Below are 27,129 nucleotides of genomic sequence, written 5' to 3' on the forward strand. Positions count from 1 at the left end.
ATTACTGAAATACTAACTAAAACTAATCAAATTACTTCAAGAAATGCTCCTTAAATATAATGTAATCGATTTATGCCTAGGTGGCCTAAAATCCCCCAAAAATAATTGAATTGCATGAAATAATTCCATAAAGCAATCTAATTAGGTAAACCCAGAAACACTGAAAATACTGTCTTCTAGTAATATTACATAATATTTCTATTTACGTACATTAAAGTACTTCTCAAGTTACCTTAGCAATCTTAAATCCACAAGCATACTCCTTAAATGAGTCCCTAAAGGAAATTGAATGACTCCTAAATGCCTTGAAATGGTCCTTGTGTTTAGCGCCTTGACCTCACAGCTCTGGGGTCCTGGGTTCAAATCCACGTCGGTCCACCTGTTTGGAGTTTACTTCTTCCAAAAACATACATGCTAGGCTGATTGGAGACTGTAAATTGCCCCTAGGCATGGGTCTGAGTGTGCATGGTTCTCTGTCTCCTGGTGCCCAGTGATTGGCTGGCCACCGATTCAGGCTGTCCCCCGCCTCTGGCTCTGAGTCAGCTGGGAAAGGCACCAGCATCCCCCCTACCCTACTGAGGTTAAACCGATTCAGAAAATGACATGAGATGAGACAAAATATGTCTATGGTGGATGTTTATTGTCCACAAGGGACCTCAAGCTTCATATTGATCCCCACTGAAAGTTATGAAATATGAACGAAGGTACACTCCCCCCCCCCCCCCACTCACCCTACCGTGTTCACCCATATTCCCATTTACAGCACATGTATTTTTATATTGGCCTATTTCTGATTATGATGGTCTGAATTAAGCCTTCTTTAGAGAGATTATTAAGCAGAAGCAGCTCATCCATCCATTCCCCGATGAGCAAATGCGCCTCTTTGAAATCCAGCCACATTTTGCATAATTTAACAATTTCCTTCGACCGGGGGGTGGGGGGGGGGGGGGGGATTTCAGGGAACAACGGGACTTTGGGGTCCCATGTATGATTACATGACATTATATATATATATATATATATATATATATATATATATATATATATATATATATATATATATATATATATATATATATATATATATATATATATATATATATATATATATATATATATATATATATATATATATATATATATATATATATATATATATATATATATATATATATATATATATATATATATATATATATATATATATATATATATATATATATATATATATATATATATATATATATATATATATATATATATATATATATATATATATATATATATATATATATATATATATATATATATATATATATATATATATATATATATATATATATATATATATATATATATATATATATATATATATATATATATATATATATATATATATATATATATATATATATATATAATTGAAATATTATTTCGGAATATAGACATATTTTACTCCCCAAGAATCATTTTTACCTGGACACAAAGCGTTTCAGAATGATATAAAAGCCTTAACAACGGTAGCGATATTATTGATCTTTCTCCTTAGTTTCATTGTGGTAATACTTGACAAAGTTACTGGGCGGTCAGTTAAAAAAAGTAACTGCCTGTCAGTGTCAATGGCAACCAATGAGTTCGAGTATTAAAGCTGTCATTAAAGTGAGGGCGTGAGAGAAGGTCGAGAGACACTGAGTCACAGAGAGAACGAGAAAGAAGAGAGGGGGGGGGGGGAAGTAAGCGAGAGGGAGGGAGGGAGAGAGAGAGAGAGAGAGAGAAAGCAAGAGGAAGAGAAAGCAAGAGGAAGAGAAAGAGAGAGAGAGAGCGAGACAGAGAGTAAGTGAGAGATAGAGAGTAAGAGAGAGAGAGAGAGAGAGAGAGAGAGAGAGAGAGAGATAGAGAGTAAGAGAGAGAGTAAGCGAGAGAGAGAGAGAGAGTAAGCGAGAGAGAGAGAGAGAGTAAGCGAGAGAGAGAGAGAGAGTAAGCGAGAGAGAGAGAGAGAGAGAGAGAGTAAGCGAGAGAGAGAGAGAGAGAGAGAGAGAGAGAGAGAGAGAGAGAGAGATAGAGAGTAAGAGAGAGAGTAAGCGAGAGAGAGAGAGAGAGAGAGAGTAAGAGAGAGAGAGAGTAAGTGAGAGAGAGACGCCATTAGAGGGGAGGGTGCCCCATTCCGGTCGTGCACATTCCTCCTACTCCGGTCATCTTTCATTCCTCCTCGACCAGTCCCCCTCCGGGATTACGATCAGCCCCCTATCCGCAGGAGCACAGCACAGTCTCCATCCTTTAAACCCGTCATTGACCCCGGGACCCCCTGCCGAACGTGGATAGACTAACCCGTGGACGTTTACGCCCAGGTGTTTGGGTTTTTTTTCTCCCATTTTCGACGCGGGGACGCTTTCGATGAGGACGTGGGAGCGACCATGTTGTTCTTCCTAGGTGGGTACGGGAATGTCTCCGGGCTGGGATTAAGGCTTCGTTAGCTCGGTTAGCCCTGCTTCTCAGCGAGTTGAACAAGCTGTCTGTGCGATTGGTGTGGCCTAGGTTCGCGGAACAACCGAGAGAAGTAGACGAAAAGAGAGGCTCGTGTGTTTCACTGTGGCGGTCGCCCGATGCGTTGTTGGCCGCGTAGGGTGGCTGAGTTGCGGCTAAAGTGACCAACGAGATACCGCTGGGTTCTGGCTAGGCTAACGAGGCTAGCATCTAGCTGTCGATAATGCTTACACGCCGCTCTTGAAAAGATGTCTTTTGTGGTATTTCCCTCAAAATGGCGTTGGTTATATCAGAAGGGGCAAAGACAACATGTATGTGTTTCGTAAAAATAAAAGATAGTTGACTAAAAGCCCGTCTGCGGGGCTTTGACGCATTACCGGCTGCTTGAGTTAAGTAACTCCCTAAACTGGCTCCGACCTACTGATTTTACTGTATTTTACTGCTATTTAATCACCCATCGGAATAAAATTAGTAGAATTATTTTACTTTTTTGGTCGTATTCTACCATGGCGACTTCAAAGTTTTGATTATTAGAGGATCTTTTTGGTTGGTAAAGTTCGCAGGTTGTCACAGTCCCTGATTCAAGAACTGAAACTGGTAGCCTTTACCACTCCAGCCTTTGCTTTCCATAATTGAAACTTACCAATAGTTAAATTGCCAACTAATATGAAATGTATAATTCAAAGACCTCTTTTAACCTAAAATTGCCTGGAACCTTGAAATTGAAGCTTCTTTGATCTATAATCTCTACTTTGTTCATTACAGAAGTAGGTTTATCTTTTTCTTCACTCAAAACAAGGTATCCTCAAAAATTCCTTTAATATTTTTTTTTTCATTTCATTTTCTGAACTGCTCTATCCTCACTACATTTGTGGGGGTGCTGGGTCCTATCCCAGCTGACTTCGGGCCATAGGTCACACTGAATTTGTGGCCAGTAGGGCACAAGGAGACAAACAACAATTCACGCTCATACTCATTCCTAGGGCCAATTTTGAGTGTCCAATCAGCCTACCATTCATGTCTTTGGAATGAGGGAGGAAACCGGAGTACCCGGACAAACCCACACAAACTCCACGTGTATGCCAAAGACGCTGAAACATTAGTGTTCTGAGCCAGTCTTCCAATTTAAGAAACGGCATGTTTTCCTCATTAAGGGTTGTATCATTGATTGATTTTTGTTTCAATATTTTTTATTGCTGTATTGTGTGATCATTTTGAACGTTGTAATTCAAATTATATTAAACAGGGAAGTACTTGAAAGTTCTTCTTGCATAAATTTTGTTTATAATAGTTTCATCTATACTGTTTTGACATGAAACATAAAATACATATAACAAAATCAGGCCCGCACCTTAATTGAAAAAATATTTTATTATTAAAAACATTATACCCTTTTCATAAAACAAAAAAAAACAGTTTGAAATAAGGAAAGGTATTAACAAATCATACAACCCTATTGTTAAAACAATAAGTACTTTATTTTTTGGACTTGAAATCCTACATTTTCCCCCAAAAATGGCAGCACCCTTTGCATGAATTTAGCTTAGTTTTTTTTTTTTTTTGTCTATTGTAGTTAATGGCAGCGTTTGACAAATGACACCATCAGACATTCTGTGGTTCAAAATGCAAATGCTTCAGCTGGTCAGTTTCTGTATTTGGACAGCTGCAAAAGCCAATAATGTAGATCAAATAGGCATCAGCATCTTGTTGCTACGACAACCAGATAAAGTCCATTGGTCTTTGACTCTTTGGGCAAACCAGGAAGCATCAGGACAATGGACCCGTACCCTAAAATTACAGGAATTGTCTATTTGCATATAGTGTTAATGATAGATTTTCATTGTAAGTGGTATTCCTTCAATGTAATGAGTGTTATCGTGGGGAGGAGAAAGTTGGAATCTTAAAAGGAAATTAAATATTATGGAAAGAATTCTTGTTCTCAACATAACACTGCAATGTTTAACCCAAACCCTTTCCTGTTTACATTTTTATGACCAATAAGCAGATTGCAAAGTCACCTGTTTAATTGTGGTACTCTTAGCCCATCACCCCCACCCCTGAGAGCCTTCAAAAGTCTATTGACGAGGGCTGCCACAATGAATCAACAGAAAATCTATCAAATGAATGTAAATATAGTGAATGGAAAGGATAAGATTATTGAGGTGAAACAAATCTTGGGCACGATCATGTTGCTGTGACAGTGATGGATGCCCAATCTTTTGGATACAAGTTAATTAAGGCAGCGTATTGAGCGAATAATTGATTATTTAATGAATAAAGAAATTACTTTTCACCTTCATTCAATTGTTTAGACATTTGTTGAAATTATTCTAATCCTTTTTGGCCAGAAATATTCTTTGTCATTTTATGTTCTATTTTTGATTTTATCAATTCATTTGTAGTTTTTAACAACAAAGACCAAAAGAAACCTTTCCAATTTTTGTTTTTTAAATAATTAACATTTATATAAAACTGTTTCATTTTTCTTTTAATTATAAAAAAATAAAGAAGGGAATGATTTAATATTAGACATAACTTTTTATTAAAAAATAAAGCAAAATTAACTTCTCTGGCTCCGGCCGGAGACAGCTGGGATTGGCTCCAGCACCCCATGCGACACTAATGTGGTTAAAGCAGTTCAGAAATCAAGATGAGGATAAAAAACCCACCAATATTTGTTAATATTTAATTTAGGCCTGAACGATATGACAAAAAAATCCGTCTTTCGATAATTATTACGACAACTATAATATCTTTTTTCTTTTTCATCCATCACTTTAAACTCCTGTGAATGAGTAAATAAAATAATTTCTTTGTTAGGTCATGAAAGTAACCACGTTACCTTACAATATAAGAAAAGAAGTCTGAAGTCTGGCGAGTGAACATCTACATCACTAGCCGGCTTATTTAAGAGGCATTTAAAAAAAAAATGACAGGGAGATCTTTTAGTCATCTTGGTGTTGTCCTGCATCTCATAACTTATTTTGGCTGCATTATAGTCCTTTTACTTTAATGCAATGTGTTGGCCACTCTATAGCTAACCATGTTAAAAATGGCTGTTTGTTCCTTATCATCTTCTTTGTCTATGGCAAGTTAGTCTGGATCTAGTGTTTAAGTAGCACCAGCGCCGCCGTTCTTTGTGGTGTTCCGGTGGTGTAATTTCAGTTACAATTTATCAAATTTTATTGAAAGTTTTTTATTATTAATGTTGACAAAAAATATTTGATGACAACTATCGTTATCAATTTATCAATCAGGTAATATGTCATTTAACTGAAAGGTTTAGTAAAAAGGGACCAGTCCTAGTCAACATCGCTTTGTCTTTTACATTTCTATTTTTCAAATCAATAAAATAAATCTTGGCTACGGGATCAAGAGATTTCTGTTTCTTTTAATCACTTCAAGTTTTTGAAGTATAGCGTCACTGTTTTCAAAAGTCGAATGTACTGTCTTATCCCATCTCATTTTCTAAACTGCTTTATCCTCACTCTGGCCGCGGGGGGTGCTGGAGCTCATCCCAGCTGACTTCGGGTCAGAGGTGGGTGACACCCTGAATCGGTGTCCAGCCAATCGCAGGAAACAAGGAGACAAACAAACAACTGTTCACAATAACACTCATACCTAGGGGGGATTTAGAGTGTCCAATTAGCCTACCATGCATGCCTTTGGAATATGGGAGAAAACCGGAGTACCTGGCAAAAACCCACACAGGCCCAGGGAGAACATGCACACGCTACTGTCACAATGAATTTTCCCGAATACGGGATGAATAAAGTTATCCAATCCAATCCACACCGATAGACCATCCTGGATTTGAACCCAGGTCCTCCACTGTGAGGCAGACGTGCTAACCACTCATCCGCTGGGCCACCCTTATTGTGTCGTGTTATCAAAATGTTCAAATATTGCCCTACATTTAAACATAAAAGTTGACATAACTACAATTTTTTTTTCATACTTAGGTCATGGCTACTTCTCCGCATGTAATGGTAAAATAGTAAACTCTGGAAGAAAATACTTGGCTTGATAGATAAAACTGAGACTGGGTTTTGATTCCCTACTCAGAAAATGAGTTTGGAACAAACTGCCAGACTTAAATCAACAGACTTAAAAAAAAGTTACCCAGGGAATTATTTTGTGGCAGTGATCTCTCAGTGATCTGAGTGCACTGTCATAAAACATCAAACTCCAAAGCTGCGTTACAGCTGATAGTTCGTTTCCAGTGCGAATCATCTTGTGGGAAGAACCAAACACTGCCACAAAGAGTCAGAACTCATGTCTTGTTTCAAGTCCATCGAATGGCCGCCCGGTGATTTTGGTTGAGAAAAGAAGACAAGGTGTTTGTGCTAATCTAACAGCTTTGATTTGACATAGTTTTCTGTCCCTGGCGATGTGTTTGGGGGGCTTAACAGTATTTAGTAGTTTCGAGAGCAGGCTGCCAAGTGATGCGTTAATCCACACGACCAATACGCTGATCAGAAAGCTGTAGCCATGGTAATGCTTCAGACGCAGCTGCAATGGTAAAACTTAAAGAGAGCTAGAATTGGGTGAATTGGGAATAAATGATCACTTTTCACAGATTGTATTTATTTTTATTGATTTAAAAAAACTTTTATAGGTGAAAGATTTAACAAATCTGTATTGAAACCTCCCAAAGAAATGACGGTAAAACAGGTTTCATCCCCCTAAACCGATTATATGGCTGTTCCATGGTGCGAAATGAGTTAAGACTCACACTGCTACAAGATTGGCTCTGTTCATGATGTCATATATATTCTCGATCATACTAATAATCTGACAAATATTGACCATCTATAGAAAGAATTACAACGTGGTGGATGCAATCATAGGCATGGCACAGAAGTTTATTTTTTTCTTTCCGAATGGCGTTGCCTGGCCCCCTGAAGTTGACACAATACCCCTACGCTTGATCCCACCTGCATTTTTCTCTGGAAGTCTCACATGTTCTTATGCATTTGCACCTGAATTTGCATGTTCTCATGCATGCCCTCATTATTTCCTTGGAAGCTGATGCCACACCCACCTCTTTGGACCTAACAAATTTCAGTAGCCATAGGCAAGATAGGAAATATTTGGTTAGCGGTAGCTAAAATAAATCAGAGTTTGACATGGAGTGATAAAGAGACAAATTGTCTTCTAGATATTTACATTACACATAAAATATACAATGAATCAATACTATCTGTTTTTTGCATAATGTCCCCCAAATGCTTGTAGTTAAATGAAATTTATCAATATGAGCATAGATGCTGCAAGCTAGAGCTCTGTGAATGTTTACTTCCGTATTTTATCTTGTTACACAGGCCCAGACTGTTTTGTCAAATGATTGAACAACAAACATTCACATGCATCGGTTTGTTGTCAAAACCTTGGTCGCTTGCAAACTTTGCACCACCAAATGTATTTTTTTTGGTGTGGTCTCTAAAGAAAGCAAAATTTCACCTTTCCTGTTTTGAATATGTCTGTACTGTCCAAAGTGTTGCTTACTTTCAGTTAAAGTTGGCTGTAAAAGTGACGCTAAATCAAGTGTTAAGATTTCATCGAAGACTAAACAAAAATAAGATGAGAATGACCATATTTTTCGAACTATAAGTCAAAACTTGGTATAGGTTTTACAACATCATATGTTAAATAGTATCAATAGAGAAAATAAGCACTTGTTAGTTTAACAAATATAAATAGTTTTTTTAATTTTTATTTTTTTTAAATAACTATAATCTAAAATAGGCAACATAAGTTGAAGGTGATCCGAGTGGAAAAAAATAATACCGGAGTAGCACTTGAGAAAAAGAAACCCCCCCACACTTTAACAAAATATTATACAAAAGAATATTTATTTTCCCCTGCAACCTTCTTTGAGAGGTGTTGGAGCGTGGAACGTAAAATTAAAACAAATGCGTTTATTGAAACATGTATAATCTGAAACAATATTAGACATCTAAAAAAGATATAAAAATAAAAAAAAAACAATAAAAAAGAGCATTAACAGGCTCAAAATAGAGGTTAAATGATATGCACATGGATCATGTTTTTTTGCCAAAATAAAAATGAGGTTTTTATTGTTTCTAAAGGAAAATACTTTTTTCCCTTTTCAAAGAAATGTTTCGATTCAAAATATGAAAAAAATATTTTATATTTTTAACTTATAAACCTTTACAAATAGTTTTCATTAGATTTGTTTTTCATTGAATTGCAAATTAAAAAAAGAATAAAAAATCATATAATAAATAAAAACATCCTTCTCCTTTATAAGTTCATAAACGTGAAAATCCACGCTGAAACTCACAATCAGAAGCCACTCCCACTGTTCTACTTAACTTTTTCATTTCCATTGAGAATAATAGATGCCGAATCATGTGGGGCTTGTTTTGTCTTTAGTAAATGTCCAATCAATTTAAACTGTTAGGGCTGGCAGAAAGAATGTTAATTAACAGTAAACGCTTTCATTTCAAATGGATTGCATGGCTATCGTTGTCAATAGCAGCCAATGAGTTAAGTTTAAGTCCACTCTTTCTGATATTCAGCAAAAAAACAAAACACAACTGATGTCAAAAGATAATGGTGAAAATAGTTGACATTTTTGTCCAGCCCCAAGTAGAAGTAGTTTACTCCGAATGGGAACCGCCTCCACACTCACACGGGCGCGAATGGCAGCTCTGCTCACGCCTCGCCAAAGATGTGAAGCAGATGTTTGGATTCGGGTGAACGATTGGCTCAAACACTGCGGTCTTCAAGAATTTCACGCTGTAATACACGGCCAGGCAGGCCACCAAAAACAATACAATTTGTCATTTGCGCAGTTGGCGTTTTTGCTCGCATATCTTCTCACACGTCACGTCCCGAGGTTTCCTTTCTCCAGGAAATTAATTAGCGACGTGTTTGCACACGCGTGGCTGAGTCAGGTCAAAGTCAACACCACGCCCAAGAAAGGAACGAAACAAATGTTTCGTAATGGCAGCGAATTATTATGTTTCGGTGCCATTGACTTTGATAATGTCCAATTTTGATGGCTATTGCTGTCAATGACACTGAAGCATGATCAAATCATCCTGTTGGGCATTATTGCATTTGATTTCTGTCAATGGAGGGCCAATGAGTAAAGTCACAGGTGTCAAATCAAAGGCCTGGAGGCCAAATTTGACCTATCAAATAATTTTGTGTCACATGCCAAAGTAAATCGTGTACTATCAATTTTGTTCTTCCACTCTAATAAAACTTACAAATACTTTGGTCCTCAATGAAATACTAAGGGCTGCATTTAATAAAGGATATTTACTGTTTCTGTCCTAGTTGTAAAATGTTTAAGTATTTTTTTTAAATGCTCACTGATTATTCTTTTTTTTAATTATCATTTTAGAAAATTGCAAGTATCGATGAAAAAGAGCAGATTTAGATTTCATCCCTCTTCAATTTAAAAATACAAATAAAAACATTCATTGATTTCCTGTACCGCTTATCCTCACAGCGGTAGTGGTGGGTGCAGAAACCTATCCCAGACGGACAACCATTCACGTTCACACTCATACCTAAAGGCAATTCAGAGTGTTCAAACAGCCTATCCTGCATGTTTTGTAGATGTGGGAGGAAACCGGAGTATCCGGAGAAAACCCACATAAGCCAGGAGGAGAACACAGGGAAAACCCCACACAGGTGGAAAAACATGGGATTAAACTGCGAGACCTATGCGCTAAACACCGTCGCCTGATTATGAAATATCCGTTTTAAATCCTAATCTGTAATTCTGCACCACATCTAGTGCAATAAATCAACAATATGCAGAGGTTAATGGTTAGTAAATTTACAACAGGAGATTTTTTGTAGTTTCTCATTCTTATTTGCCACATATAAAACAAGTGCATACCTGTTGACAAAAAGTATTTCTGTCGTGTAGTGGTTCCAAACATTTTCTTCAGGCACTCAGACATAAAACATTTTAAGTTTTGGTAACCCTTCTATATCTATATCTATATCTATGTTATATTATATGGTCTACTTTAATAAATCAATAAAATACAGAATATATTTTCTAATTAACGTCCTACAGAAAAAAAATGCGGGAAAGGTGTGCAAATGTATAATTTTATTCCGATGTAAATCTTCGTCTGAGATCTGATTGAATGTTCAATGCTGCACCTGAATGTTCTTGTCTTTGTCAGATATTCAAATGAAATGCTTTATCATATAATTATTAAAATGACACCTTTTAAAATTAAGAGGGCTCCCCGGCCGACCCCCTTCGGTCTTTGGCGATCCCCCTGGGTGGAGAATTAATTCTGTATTGTGACGCTAGTGTCAGATGAAGGAGATGTGATAGTACGTAAAATTAGTAAACTAGTGTTGTCAGCAATTCAGTAAAATTTATGCAAAGAACCGAAAAGGTAAACCGGAATTGGGTGAAAATAAATAGAAATTATTTCATGTACCACTCATCAATTGTTTCATTTTATAATTGATTACTTTTCAATGTCTTGATCAATCATTGTTGGATAGTTGGCGGATAGCCCTGCAATAGAAACCACATCTAAAATACGGTCCATGTCAACGAGTTTAAAAGTAGAAATATATAATTTCTTCACATCATAAATTCTGCACGAACATCTCGCCAAATGTCCTCGTGAGGAATGACAGACTTATATAAGAGGAAGAGACTGTCCTGCGCTCGTCAACGTCACTTCAAACCCCCTCAGTGCAGTGAAAAAAAGAGCTTCAGATCCATTTGCAGCAAGGCAGATAAAAATGGCAGCCAAGTGTGGCCCTTTGACAGCCACTGACCTAGAAATGATTTGCTTGGCTGTGAAATTCAAACAGAAAAACCAAATCAGAGCACAGATATGTCCTCGTTGCCATTGAGATGTAAAGTACATTACATTAGTACTTTATGCATTTTGGCCACAAATCTTACCTCTACACAAAATGCGATTTGCATCCTCGGATGTCCAATGGGCCGTGACACTGTGAGAGGCATGTGATTGATGACCGTATCTTTAAGCATCTTATATCTGCATGCCAACCGTGCTGCATGCACCCGCAAAGTACCTTTGAGTAAAAATTTGCAGGGTTGAGGAGGAAAGAAAACTTTCCATGCGGGAAGAAGGGCAGCTTTACCACCAACGGGACCAGTCACCCCCATTTTCATGCAAGCTCTTCAATTAGGGCTGAGTGATTAGGCCTTAACCCTTTGTAAGCTACTCAATAAACTCACTAGCTGGCATTAACAGTGCTGCAAGTTAAATCTGTTAATTGGAACAATAATATGTTGGTAGTTGTATTAAGTTTATTTTGTCTTCTTGTGGTTATCTATGTTTTGAATGATTCGTTTGTAATAGACAATGATGTGGTTTTTAGGTTGTTCTGTTACTTGACATGTTTTTGTGTGTTACTTCCGCCCTCATCAGAGTGTCATTCTTGAGTGAGATATGAGAGAAGAATAATTTGGTGTCAGTACTCCCATTTGAAATGGATGAGACATTGAGCTTTGGCCGTCAAGGAGCAATCAAATTCAGTCCTTCCAGTGTAAAACAATGGGACGTTTTGGGACATCAATGGCAGTGAATGAATTCAATGATATGGAAAATAGAAAATACTTGGGCGTGATATTAGGGGTAATCAGTTTTTATTCATTTGAGGTTTTTCAATGACATTTTATGAATTCAATCTGATTCATTTGTGTTTATATAAAAATTATACTCTATTGAACTACAATAATGTTTAATGATCAAAAATGTATAATTATACTTGAGACTTAGCAGCCATATATAGGGACTTTTCATTCTGGGTTACGTAGGCCAAACCTGACATAAAATGTAAAATATTCATGGAGTTAATTTTTTCCCTTTAAATGGGCAAAAATAGTCACTATCCCTACCAAGAGTTAAATACTATAAAACTATTAGCAAGTTCATAGCTATCTCATCAGCCCAGTGACATTGAAAACACTGAAAATACTGGCCAACATAGAAAAACAACATCAATAATAAGGTAATACTTAATATATTTCCTTAGACAAGAGTATCATGCATCCATTTAGTTTTCAGGTCACTCCTCGTTAAACTTATTTTCTTCGGCATTACTCGGTCACTCCACGTTAAGGACTAGACGAGTTGAAGGTATATTTGTGTTCACTCAAAGTTGTGCTAGCTATTACTCGGTGATAATTAAGCTAAATGTCTTGTTAATGTAGCGGATTTGTTGCTTATGTCTCCAAGGGACGGAACAAGCAGCTAATTGTTATTGTGTAAAGCGCGCCTGTGTTTATCTCACTGCAATTGTTTGTACCATGTCTTGCAGGCAGGTGATAAGGGGAGACGCCAGCTGCCATTCACCAGCTCCGCCAAGACCCTAGGGCAACGCGGGAGTGCTTGCTTATCCGAGATGGACTCGTCCGCGCGCTGCTGACGGGAATGATATCCTGAGCTTTTTCCTGGCAAGCGTGCGAGTCAGCGATGAGCGGGGGGATATAATATAATGGCCAAGAACAAGGATGCACGCCCCCCGATATTTGCCGTCAGCGTGGTTGGCCTCTCTGGGACGGAGAAAGATAAGGGAAACTGCGGCGTGGGGAAATCGTGTCTTTGCAACAGATACGTGCGTCCCCATGCTGACAACTACTACTCTGAGCACACGTCTGTGCTGAGTACCATCGACTTTGGCGGGCGCGTGGTTAACAATGACCACTTTCTCTATTGGGGTGACCTTTCTCACCGGGGGGATGAGGGAATTGACTGTAAAATCCAAGTCATCGAGCAGACTGAGTTTATCGACGACCAGACGTTTCAGGCGCACCGCAGTACCAACATGCAGCAGTACAGCAAACGGGCAGCGACTACCAAGCTTCAGTCGGCCGAGAAACTCATGTACATCTGCACCGACCAGCTGGGCCTGGAGCAGGACTTTGAACAGAAGCAGATGCCTGATGGGAAGCTGAACATCGATGGCTTTGTGCTATGCATTGATGTCAGCAAGGGCTGCAACAGGAAGTTTGACGACCAAATGAAGTTTGTCAATGGTCTGTATTCCCAAATCACTAAATCCAAAAAACCTGTGGTGGTGGCCGCCACCAAATGTGATGAGTTTGTAGAGCAGCACCTGAGGGACCTTCATACTTTTGTGGCTAGCAAGAAGAACTTGCTCCTCGTGGAGACGTCAGCACGCGCCAACATTAACGTGGATCTTTGTTTTAACGCTCTTATACAGCAGTTGGACAAAGCCAGGGGTAAACCCAAAACCGTACCATATTTAGACGCTTACAAAGTCCAGAGGCAACTGGTCGTCTCGGTAACAGATAGATTTGAGAAACTGATGGTGACGATGGTGAGGGATTACCACATCACGTGGAAAGGGGTGGTTGCTAACATGAAGGGCAACCCCGACTATGAGGAGTTCATTATTTTGGAGGGTTCCAGGAAGGGCCGGAATATGTTTAACAAGCACATTGCACAGCTTAAACATGAGCACATCAAGAGAAGACGAGAGGAGTACCTGACCACTCTACCCAAGACTCTCAATACCCTCTTGAGTCGCTTGGACGAGGTGGAGCACCTGACGTGGGCCGAAGCGCAAAGCGTCATTCGCAATCGCTCGGATTTCCAGTGCTGGTTTGTGGTGCTCGAGCGGACCCCCTGGGACGAATCGGACCATGTAGACAACAGCGACCGGCGGATACCTTTTGACCTCTTGAACACACCCGATGGCGAGAGAATTTACCACAACCATGTTCAGCACCTGATGTTGGAAAAGAGGAGGGTGGACATGAAGGAGAGGTTCAAAAAAACGCTGGACCGGGTCCACTTCATCTCTGCCGGGCAGTCTTGGGAGGAAGTCATGTGCTTAGTTATGGAGGACGAAGCCTACAAGTTCATCACTGAATCAGATAGAAGAGATGTTTACTGTCGGCATCAGCAGGAGATAGTGGAGCGTGCCAAAGAGGACTTTCAGGAAATGCTTTTTGAACACGCTGAGCTCTTCTACGACTTGGATCTAAACGCCACGCCCAGCTGCGACAAGATGAGTGAAATTCATAGCGTCCTAAACGAGGAACCCAGATACCGAGCATTACAGAAACTGGCCCCGGATCGAGAGTCGCTCCTCCTCAAACACATTGGTTTTGTGTACCACCCCACCAAGGAGACGTGTCTGAGCGGCCACAACTGCGTTGACCTGAAAGTGGAACAGGTCCTGGCCAACCGTCTGGTTCAGCTGGATCATGGCCGCTCCAGCCTCTACTACAGCAGTGCCAACGTGGACAAAATCAACCTCTGCCTTTTAGGGAGGGAGGGCCTGTCGCAAGAACTAGCTAATGAAATACGAGCCCAATCTACGGATGACGAGTACGCCCTCGATGGCAAAATTTACGAACTGGAGCTTCTCCCTGTAGACGTCAACTCCACCTTACTTTTCAGCCACACTTGGGTGTCCACTTTCAAGCCGCATGGCTGTTTCTGTGTCTTCAATTCAATCGAGTCCCTCAACTGCATCGGGGATTGTGTAGGAAGGATCCGTGCAGAGATGGCTCAGAGCAGGAGAGAGAAGTTTGGACCTCCTCTCCCTTTTATCCTCATCCTGGCAAATCAACGGGACACTGTGTGTAAGAACATGCCCATCCTACGTCATCAGGGCCAGCAGCTGGCCAACAAGCTCCAGTGCACCTTTGTGGACATTCCTTCTGGCGCCTTTCCCCGAAAGTTCACAGAGTTCCAGATAAAACAGGGCCTACGCGCCATCCTGGAAGGGCTCAGGCAGAATTTTGACGTCCTGGCGCCACCACCGTCCATAAAAGACATGTCCGAGGTGGACCTCCGGATTGTCATGTGTGCCATGTGCTGGGATCCCTTCAGCGTTGACCTTATCCTCTCTCCGTTTTTGGAGTCGCACTCTTGTAGCGCCGGCCATCCGGGACAGGCCAACGCTTTGGTCCTGGACAAGATACTCGGAGACCGCAGGAGAAGGATTCAGGTCACTATTCTCTCCTACCACTCAGCCATCGGTGTCCGCAAAGATGAGCTGGTGCACGGTTACATCCTGGTCTACTCGGCCAAGCGCAAAGCATCTATGGCCACGCTGCGTGCCTTCCTGGCGGAGGTCCAGGACGTCATCCCTGTCCAGATGGTGGCCATCACGGACAGCCAGGCAGACTTCTTTGAAAACGATCCCATCAAGGAACTGATGACTGAAGGCGAGCACATCGCCACAGAGATTGCCGCCAAGTTCACGGCCTTGTACTCACTGTCGCAGTACCACCGACAGACAGAGGTTTTTACTCCCTTCTTCAACGAAGTCCTGGAGAAGAAACCAAACATCGAGAGCTCCTTCTTGTTCGACAGTTCGTCTCGGGAGTGCTCTACCGGGGCTGCCGACGAGGTCTTCCAGACTTCACCGCCGCACAGCCACTCCCCGGCCTACAATACGTACTACCCGGATTCGGATGACGACAATGAAGCCCCGCCACCGTACAGCCCGATAGGTGACGATGTACAACTCCTCCCCACACCCAGCGAGCGAACCAAGTACCGCATCGATCTGGAAGGCAACGAGTACCCGGTCCATAGCACGCCCATCGGCGACCACGAACGCAACCACAAAGTGCCTCCGCCCGTTCGACCCAAACCAGCTCTTTCCAAACCCAATGTAAAAAAATTGGACCCTAATTTGCTGAAAACCATCGAAGCTGGAATGCGAAATAACCGCCGCACACCACGTGGTCACACCACGCACTCAATTGATACAGATGCTTCGGACAACTATGCAGACCCTGTAGACACTCTTCTGAGGACCAGGGGCTTCCATGCTGAGGATATTTACGCCGAGCCCGATGACACGCACAACCGTCTGGTCAAGCTACGCAATTCCTTTGGCCTGCACGGTGGAGGAGAGGATGAGAATGGGTACGATCGCAAGTCCCAGGTTGGACGCAGGCCTTCCAAGTACAAACATCGCTCCAAAATCCTCTTCAGCAAGACAAAGGCCTACCAAAGACGCTTCCACTCAGACAGTGATGGTGAGGAGACAGGGCCCGCCATGCAGAAGAAAAAAAAGGGAAGGACTCACCGTGGCAGCGAAGAGGACCCACTGCTGTCCCCTGCAGATCCCTGGAAGGGGGGTATTGACAACCCTGCCATTACCTCTGATCCTGAGCAGGAGGATAAAAAAATGAAGAAGAAGAAAACGACTAAGACGCCAAAGGAACCCAAGAAGGTGAGTCCAACAATACTAAAATGAGACATTATTCAATACAACATGTATTTTGCGGAAGGGAGAGTGTGAGAGAGAGAGAGAGAGACTTGACATCAACTTTAAACTTAACTTAAATGAAGAGAGATTAGATTCCTATACACACATGCTTAAAACAGTTTTAATCTTACGTTACACCAAATTTAAACCTTCTTGTCCAATAACCAAGGCAAAGAGGTTAATGTATTCCACCGCGGCTTTCGAGGCTTCATGCTTTTCCATACGAATTGGCAAGCCAGCTCAGTCACACGTACATGTTTTTCGACTATTTCGTTCTTAATATCGATTGTCATCATAGTCCTTTTCTTTGCACTACCATTTATTGCACCGGCTTGCTTTGGACCTATTGTGTTTCCCTTAATTCTGCACTGACTAACGCAAAATACAACGCTCCAACCAGTGCTCGTAGCGATCTTTGCACGAGGGAGATGCGGCGAGAAATATCATATCTCAAAATTTGGCTCGTATCTCAAGGTAAATATTTGATCTGAATTTTATTTTACAATTTTTTCTTTCGAATTCCTATATCTTGGGGCACTCAACGTGGTACTGTAACAATATTTAGAATGTTAGATAAATAAGTTAAGAGTTAAATTAGCAAAAGCTCAATAGAATTATTCAAAATTCGTGTTGTCACTAAAGCGGATTCCATACTTGTGCACACAAGATTTCATCAGAAGTCCCTTTTTCACACGGTGATGCTGGTGATGTCATGATTCAGGAGAAAAATGGATGGCCCTTCCACCGGCGTGACCAATCGTTTATTACCGTGCAAATTGTTGGAGCAACTCCGACCTAAGCGCTGCATGGCCGCGATGAATAAGACCTATTGTTGAAAACACTCGGTTCACAAAAAACGCAAGGGTTTAACCGCCGTGGGTGTAGTTTAGAGAGGGTGGTGTGGCTTGTTCTTTTACTTATAATATTGGTTGTTTTTGTGATGATAGTGATCATTGCTACTTCATGTAATTAGAATTTCACATTTTAAGTAAGCCGAACTGAAATGTAGTGAAGTGAGGATATAAAGTAAGTTAGATTCAAACCTGAAGCACCTGAATGCAATCCACTGACTGCACTTCTAAAATACCAGATTGGTGGAAAGGTTTTCTCTTGTAGGTTGGAATGAAAACCTGCACCCACTCCGGCCCATTGTGGAATAGTTTGCCCACCCCTGGTTTAGTCAAACAGTGGTGATGAATTTCACTTGTTGATGGCACAGATTGTTCTGTACTAATGAGCAGTAATACTGTAGAGGAATCCGCTGCATAGGGGATTAATATCAATAAATGAAAAAGGCCAGGGTCAGATTAAAAAATATCGGAATTGAACTATTTATACTGCATAAAGATGTCAGATATATGTTACATGAGAGCAAAAACATTTACCTGTTGTGTGAATATAGCTTTGGAACTGACCTGGAAGTTAACCAAAATGAACAAAAAGTGACCCAAACCAACCAGAACTGACCCAAAATAATGAGGAAATGACCTGTTAATGCCCCAGATTATTAGGAAGTGACCCAAAATCAGTAGAAAAAAAATCCAGTAAACACACTGAATTATTAGGAAGTGATCCAAAATCAATAGGAAGTTTCCTATAATTCCCCCAAATTCCACAGTAATCTACCCACAATATTTCTAAACAGGGATGAAGCATCCCAAACAATTTCTTGAGGAATTGCATTTTGTAGTTGCTCAAGAACTCTGGTTCACTACTGCCACTACCAATGGGTTAAACCTAGTGCATTTTTTGCTCCTTTTTGTTTTCAACAATTTGTCAATTTGTCCAGCCCATCCCTGCAAGTCTGACGTGGTATAAAAGAGTAAAGCTTTGCTGGAAATGAACATCTCTGTCGTCCTCCGCACTACCTTCTTATGATCTGCTCCCAGTTTGCCTTCCTCCTCGTCTTTGTCAAATGTTTTAGCATTCCTCCGTGTCTTCAATCTATTCTTCCATTCCTTTTGATGCACTTTTTCTTTTCAAACTTTTCCTCCCCCGTCCTCCTCCTCCTTGGGTCTCAAAGCTTTCACATTTTTATTCTGCGTTCTTTTTTTTCTTCTTTTGCCCCACATTCCATGTCTGCTTGACGCCTTTCCCATCTTTTCTGCAGCTTCATCCCGTGTTCTTTTGAAAGCCACATTACCGCCAGTATAATCCGGGACTGAGTATATTTTTTGCTAAGGGGCCAAATTAGTGGAGGATAAATAAAACATCTTTTAATTAGTAAACTCATTTGCTCCCATTGGCATCTACTACCCTTTTCCCAAGTTAACAATTTTTAGGTGTTTGTAATTTTTTTAGAACATTTGCATGAAATGGGAAAACTCCTTTACATGGAGTAAGAAAAGAAGTACAGGTTGTCCTCAACGGAGGACAGTGGGTTAAAATGGGTTAATGTATGTTTGTCATTGATGTCTATAGACCGTGACCGGACATTTGGTCGCCGGTATTTTGGTCGCCGGTCAAATGGTGACAGAGAGTTTAGTGTTGAAACCAGCTCTCAAAATAATATTCATGAGAAAGAGTTTAATATCTAAGAGAGAAGTTTAATATCTAAGTACCGTTTAATATCTAAGTACTGTTTAATATCTAAGTACTGTTTAATATCAAAGTACTGTTGAAAACGGCTCTCAAAATTATATTCATGAGAGAGAGTTTAATATCTCAATATCTACTGTTTTCAACAGTATTTAGATATTAAACCCTCTCTCTTAGATATTAAACTCTCTCTTATGAATATGATTTTGAGAGCTGGTTTCAACAGTAAACTCTTTGTCAACATTTGACCAGCGACCATAAGACCGGCGACCAAACGTCCAAGCACCCTATAGACGTCCAATCCATTTAAATTGGAAAGCATCCCAACAGATAACATGCAGTCTCAATTCCTGAAACATTTTTGCCCAATTGTCCTACATGACAAAACGACTAACTGTGTTTTTGTTCTGGATCAGGCCAAATCTTCAAAGTCCCCCAAACCGCTGTACCCGCCAACCAGAAGAACGTGGGAGAGCAAATACTTTGGGGTCCCCCTGCACAACTTGGTCGACCCCGAACACCCAATTCCGCACTTCATCGAGAAGTGTGTCGACTACATTGAGCGAACAGGTGACTTTATTCTTTCTTTTTCAGCGTCCTTATTCCAAATGAGCCGCACTCGCTGCCTGCTCTTGGGAATCTGAATCCATTGGGGTGTAATCATATCGTCCACTAGTGTCAAACTCAAGGACCCAGGGCCATATTAGGACTGTCCCAACATTTGGTATGGCCCGTGAACATAAATTGTACGCCACCTTCAAATTAAAATATCTTTAGTCCTCTGCCTTGCACCATAAGTCACAGAAATGTTGAATATAACCCGTATTTTCATGCCAATGGCCGCACTTGAAAGCCTAAAATTTGCTCTAAAATAGATGGGGCACCCAATTAGTTGGTGGGCCTTGTGTATGTACTAAATTCAAAATTTTGTATGACCCTGACCGCTTATCTGGTCGGCCAAAATATTCTTAGTACTTAAGGTCCTATTGATGGTGACAGACCTCCAATTCAATTTGGCTAGGAGGGATAGCTGCGATAAGGAATGATGCAGTCCTCAAAGCCATGAATTAATTTTGCCATCAAAAACATCTTCAGTTTTATTTGTGTTGCTTTATAGTTTGACTTGAGAAAAAAAATTACTAGCGTCAGAAAGCATCTGTGCGGCAAATGTCATATGAGAGACAATCGAGAAAAGGAATTTCCTGCATTCCTTGTCTTCTCTCTCTGCCAGCCACGCAAACTTTTTGTTTGCCCTTTTTCAATCTGATATCCTGCTCTGAACATCCCCCTTGAATGCAGAAAAAAACGATGAAGCAATGTTGTGTGTTCGAGCTGCTCTGTGGATTATTGTTGGCATGCTAGCTGACTGCATTGCGCTGCACCAGTCGTCGCTTTTCTTTCCCCTCTATATATCAGCATTTCCGCTTTGTTACACCAAAAACTTTGCAGAGCCACCTTCACGTCCCGGTTACCATGGCAGCACTGTAATATGCAGATTATATTACCTTAGAAAATGTCAAATCTACTTGTAAGTAAATTAACTCATTAGAGGCAATTGACTGTGATCGATTTCCTCATACATTTGCTCTCTAAGGGTGGGAATGGATCATGGAATGATCATTCAATCAGTTATTTATTTTCCGTTCCATTTATTCTTACAAGGATTGCGGGGGTGCTGGAGTATATTCCGCCCATCTTTGGATAGCAGGAGAGCGACACGCCGATTTAATTACCAGCCAATCACAGATCAAATGATTAATGACTGAACTAGGATAATTTGAGGAATCAAGTAAAATCGTGTTCTTAATAATGAGCGATGTTAGGCAAAAAGAACAGCACGAGTGCAATTTGCAGGTAATCATATCACCGAATCGGAACATAATGTGGCAGATTCTGTAAAATGATCCATATTTCACAGTAGTAAATTGCAGTATTACACATTTGCTGTCGTAACCTTTCTGGAATAGAAATTAAGATACACTGAAGTTCTGGGATTGTTTATTTCAGGGTTCAGAGTTTTTGCTTTCGACATGAGTTGGTAGATTGACTTGATTTAAAAAAAAAAAATCAATCTATTTATTTTGCAATTTTGCAATTAGTAATGTGGATTAACGTCATTTAAATTAAGAAATACTCTCGGTCCCAAAAATATATTTAAAAAAATGTAAATTGTGAATGTAAATCAAGCATTAATAGCTGCAAATATGAACTCTTAACAAATGCATTTAATCAGATTTAAATAATGGCACAAAAAATAAAAATAAAAAAATCCCTGTCCCAAATTTGAAGACTCTGACAGACTAAATTAACAAAGTTGTAAAAAAATATCTTGACTATCAAATGAGTCATAAAACACAATGATATTCAATGAAAATGCCATTAATCAATGGGAACAATTGAAAACAAAAGAGAAAATTAATTGTAACTCAGTGTTGTTGGATAATGGGCCTGCAATGCACAACAGAGTTTTGTCTTCCAACAATGAAACTCGACACTAGTCCAGGGGTGGCAAACAAGTTTGACACAAGGTAAAAATTTAGAACTGTGAGAGTCAAAGAGCCACACCCTATGACAGAACCAGCATTAAGAAAAATCCAATATACCAGATTATTTTTGAAATATAATGTATTTGTTTTCAATGGACCCTGATTAATTCGAGTGTATTTTAAGAAAGAATAGAAGTAGGACAAACATGAAACGAGGAAAAGAGCCACAGTAAGTACAAAATATGATAAGAAGCAGAGAGCCGCCTTCATTTTAGCCGGCACCCATTCGCCACCCGTGTACTAGTCAGCCAATCAAAACCCCCAAATTAGACATTTGTCATTAAATCCACTGAATTCTAAGAGTGAGAGGAAAAAAAATTGCAGTTTATAGTCTGAAAAAAAATCACGGTAGTCACCCTCCAAAATGAACACGTAAATTAGGTCACTGATTATCTCCAGGGGCTATGTAAATTCCCCAATTTTTTTCCTGCTCGTCTAATCTTATGAGTGCAAGTTCATGTTGGAAAACAACCACTGTTGCTGTGCATGGCAAGTCACGTCCGCTTGATGCTCAGCTGCAACCACATGAAATGATGACAACTTGTCATGGTGGTTTCCCAATAGTGAGTGCAGCCTCCACTCGCTCTTGTTTGTAGTGCGTCTGTGTAAATGAGAGAAAAACTGTGCCTATGTGAGGTTCACTTCATTCACTTGCTTTGTTATTGTTCTTAACGAGATGATAATTGTAGCATTGACATTTCCTGCTGTTGTGTGACGGTGTCTCGACCGTGGGAAAACATGTCACTTATGGCGTTTTTTTATTTATTCTTATTATTATTTTAAATCCAATCCAGCCAGTTTTTTTTAATTCATTGAAATTACCTGAATTGAAACTTAGTCAGGAGGGGTTGGCAGCTAACCCTTTCTGGGTGAATGACTATTTTGGGTAAAAAAAAAAAAAAAAAAAAAAACAACAACAACAACTTAAAATACATACTGAACATTTTTTCCCTTGATTCATTATTAACCCTGAATCAGGTGCACAAGTTGACAGAATCTTTCATGCTCACACTCCTACACAAACCTAAGGGCAATTTATAGTGTTCAACCACCCTAACTTGCATGTATTTAGGATCTGGGAGGAACCTACAATACCAAAAAGGTCTTTAATAAAAGCAGTGGGAGCCAACGATGCTCTGTATATCTGTAGGGATCCGTCAAAAGGGATTCTGGCAAAAAGCTCCAACAGTAGTACTGGTTCTAGTGTTCTCTGTTCGCTATTGGGCATCCATTGCTTCCAAGCCATTCTCAATTTTGCTGTTAATGCCCCGTTTATGTCAATGTTCACCAATTGAGGTGATTTGTAGAAAAATCCATACAGCACAGTCAGCAATGACTATGCAAACACTTCTCCCGGCTGCTGTTTTGTGCTCTATCCATTGCTTGAGTCGGTCATTTAACTTGGGCCTCCTCAGTTTGCGAACTCTATATGACACTGAATGACCACAAAGTCACGGAAAATAATATACTGACCCAAAGAGAACATATACAGTTGTATTTCACCATGTTTTGTTTTCCTCAACTGTTTTTTGTTCTGTAGTAATTAACCGTATTACATTGGTTCGTTTCCCCTAGTGTTTTTTTTTTTTTTTTTACCAAAAGTCAAGGAATTGGCGTCGGCCTCACAGTTCTGGGGTCCTGGGTTTAAATTCAAGTCTCTCCTTCTTTGTGGAGTTTGCATGTTCTCCCACATTGCAAAAACTTGCATGGTAGACTCTTTGGACAATCAAAATTGCCTTTAGGTATTACTGTGAGCGTAAATGATTTTCCGTCCCTTCATGCCCTGCGATCGGCTTGGCACTGATTCAGATATCCACCGCCTTATGCCCGAAAGTCAGCTGGGATAGGCTCCAGCACCCCATGACCCTTCTGAGTATAAGCGGTTCAAAAAATAAATGAATGAAAAATGAAGGAATCATCAAACCGTGAATATTAACAATGAAGGACTGAAGGATGATTATTGAATTATTTATCAGCTAAAAAGCCTGTAAATAGTGATCACTATTCACTGTATGAACAACATGAATATAAAACTGAATAAATAAGACTGACACAAGCTTTAATGCATATAAAGTTGAAAGAAGTTTCGACCTTGGAGAATATAATGTTGAGGTCTTTGGAAAGGCACGCGTCTTGTGGATAGAGGTTCATGGCTTGACATGATTATAAAATGAATCCCAGACGGCCGTAATGTGTCCTCTACTTGGAAAGTCATTAAATTGAAAACAATCCGTCGGTGTCCTGCTTGGAACAAAGACAAAGTTGAAAATGAGTAGTAGTTCTTTTGTTCCACCTTTTGGAAAATGTTTTGCTCAGAAACTTTTCTTTGCACTTTCCACCCTAATCCTAATTGACAAATGTAAAGCACATTAACATGTATTCAAAGGCAGTTTTTCTTTCACCATTCATAGTTTAAAATTAAAAAAGAAAATTAACTTTAAAGCGTTATTTGGGGACAAACAGTGCTTCTGTTTTTATACATTTCATATTTTGTTTTTATTTACTATTTATTAATTCATACATTTATTTATAAAATATAGAAGTAACAGAGATGCGGCTAGGAGAACGATTTGTTCGCACGTCTGCCTCACAGTTCTGAGATTGACAGTTCAATCCCTAGTGACTTCTAACTTTCCCATGTGGAATTTGCATATTCTCCCCGTGCCTGCGTGGTTTCCTCCCCCATCCCAAAAACAAGCAATGGTAGGCTAGCTGAACACTCTTAAATGCCCTGCAAGTAGGGTGTTCCCTGCCTTAAACCCCAGTGAGGATAAGTGGTATGGAAAATGAATGAATGAAAGAAATAAAAATTTGTAATTGAAGGACGCACAATTATACTTGTTAACATTAAGCATTTTTTAAAATTACCCCAAATAGTCACTAAGCTTATAAAAATAGACTGATGGTGTTTATTAAGACTTTAAATTAAAATTGATCTGAACTATAAACTGATTTCATTATTTAATTTTTCAAACTATTTAAAAAAATGTTTTTTTACTACATTTTAAAAACGAACTTTGCGCCAATAAGAGACTCTTCTTTTGTTTCAAAACAGCACATGTATGTGTTTGATTCATTGTTTCATTGTTTTAGCGGCCGGGAGTTATGCACTCCTGGCATGTCGGGATCGAAGTGCTTCTTAACACGTCAGTGGAAAATAAATGTAAAATTGGTAGAATAAACAATGAGAAGAATAGTAAAAGACAATTGATGACATCTGCTTTGAACAAGTTTCAACAAGCCACAATTACCTGATGGAACACAATTGAGCTAACATTAATTCATTCATATTCCATACAGCGCATCCTCATAAGGGTTGCAGAGGTTATTGGTTGCTATTGCAGTTGACTTTGGGCGAAAGGCACACTCTACCCGAGACTGGTCGCCAGTCAGCTGCAGGGCACTCAGAGAAACACACGACCATTCGCACTCACAATTAACTTCCACCAGCGGGAATCCAGCCCGCACAAAACTCAGCCCAGTGAAGCCCAACACCATTGGGCGACTTGAGCTAACATTTTTCCTTTAATTAATGTCATTCCATCACTGCAAACAATTAGCTAGTTATACATATTCGATGTTTTTTAACAACTGTGTTATTTTTTTAAAAAGAGATAATGACAATTGTCGCTGTGTTGGGAATGCCCAATTCAATGAGTTGTGTTCATTCTTTAGGGTTGCAGCCCACTTCATAACACAATGTACCAGTAACAGTGCTCACTTGTAGTAACGTATGGGCCTACCGTATTTCATACTGATCTCAAAAACTAGGAGAACATAAAGTGAGCCCCTTGAGTCTGCCCACTAGCGGTATTCATTCATTCATTTTCTGTGCCGCTAACTCAGCCAACTATGGGGACCAGCTGGAGGACACCCTGTAGTAGTCCCCAGCCAATCACAGGGCAGCAGGTGGGGGACACCCTGGAGTAGTCCCCAGCCAATCACAGGGCACATGTACACGGACAACTATTTACACTCGCACTCATACATACCTAAGGGCAATTTAAAGTGTTCAACCCGCCTAACATGCATGTTTTCTGAATGCAAAGTCCACACAGGAATGTCCGATCCTTGGATCGCACCCTCAATCTCAGAACCTCAAAGCGGTGTATATAATTTATTTATTTATTTTTTAAGCTCTTTGAATATTCCTTGGGTAGGCTGACGCGCTAACCACTCACCCGCCAAGGCGCCCTTCATAAATCATTTTAAATCAATTTAAAATTTTGAATGAATGGATAGGAATCAAGATGTTAATGCACCCTCACCAAGAATCGATGGAGACAAACTCCTCACTTTGTCTTCTTTAATCGGAGTGTAGCTCCCGGACCATTCTGGGCTCAAAGCCATACTCGAACGACAGAACTAGGCCTTCCTGGGCTTTATTATTCTGTTTCGAGACGCTACATTGCCTGGAGGACAATCCGGGAAGGAAGCCGAGTCCTTCAGAGGACAAACAGATGGCGGCGAGCTCACCATCTCTCTCCCACCCGACTCCATGAGGTGAAATTTTATTAAACGCTTCCTGCTCTCCAGAGACAGGAGATGCATTTGGCAGGGAGAGCGGCGGCTTGGATTAAATGGCGTTTTGATGCCCATGTTTTCCGATGTCCCACTGCTTGTTATCGTCCTTGCTTGTTAAAGTCACTAGTATGTTGTTTGTTGCCTGGCAAACTGCCCAATATGTCTAGCTCCAGATCAATTTTTAAAAACTGGGAGATACTTCTCGACTCTAATCACAGCAAAAGCCATGCATTCTATGTGACAGCGATCAAATAATAAGTGCCGACCCCTCTTTGTTAAAATGGAATGGACGTATATCTCTGTCAATGGTGCTGGAATATGATAATTCACTGACAGGGCCTCCTAGTTGAGATACAGGATACTAGTTGATATTTTTACGCTTCAACCTTTGATTGCTGGCAGACCCTTTTAGTCAAAATGGATTGTCACTGTTGTTGAGACCCAAAGAACTAATATATGAAATAAAATTAAAGACGTTGGAACAGATGGTGATATGGTTGTTAGTTTGAGTGTTATAAGTGGTAATACAGCACATTTCCTATGTAGTGATGAAATTATTTTGATATTAAAAATATAAATAGGAGCATTTACAGTTTTTAAAGAAAAATGAGGAAACAATTAAAATCAACGCATGGGTACCTCTACTTACCAAGGCTTCTACATATGAAATATTCATATTGCGAAAATCCTCGATGGGGAACCTATTGTTCCAAAATACAAAAGCAAGAAAAGTTACAAAACCGAACACACCCCAATTTTTTTTTTCGTGATCTACCGTATTTATTTGAGT

At 39.9% G+C, this 27,129-nt stretch overlaps 1 protein-coding gene across 1 annotated transcript in view; it reads left to right on the forward strand.

Annotated features, from left to right (window-relative positions):
• The first annotated feature begins 2,101 nt into the window (after positions 1-2,101).
• Positions 2,102-27,129, forward strand: part of arhgap5 (Rho GTPase activating protein 5) — a 35,944-nt gene continuing 10,916 nt past the window's right edge. Inside the window, exons 1-3 of the mRNA XM_077731028.1 lie at positions 2,102-2,430; positions 12,793-16,695; positions 19,686-19,839. Of these exons, the coding sequence (XP_077587154.1) occupies positions 12,970-16,695; positions 19,686-19,839 (3,880 nt within the window). The 5' untranslated portion in view covers positions 2,102-2,430; positions 12,793-12,969. The remainder of the gene's footprint in view (positions 2,431-12,792; positions 16,696-19,685; positions 19,840-27,129) is intronic.

The sequence above is a fragment of the Stigmatopora nigra genome, chromosome 13 (assembly GCF_051989575.1).
Source record: "Stigmatopora nigra isolate UIUO_SnigA chromosome 13, RoL_Snig_1.1, whole genome shotgun sequence".
NCBI lineage: Eukaryota > Metazoa > Chordata > Actinopteri > Syngnathiformes > Syngnathidae > Stigmatopora > Stigmatopora nigra.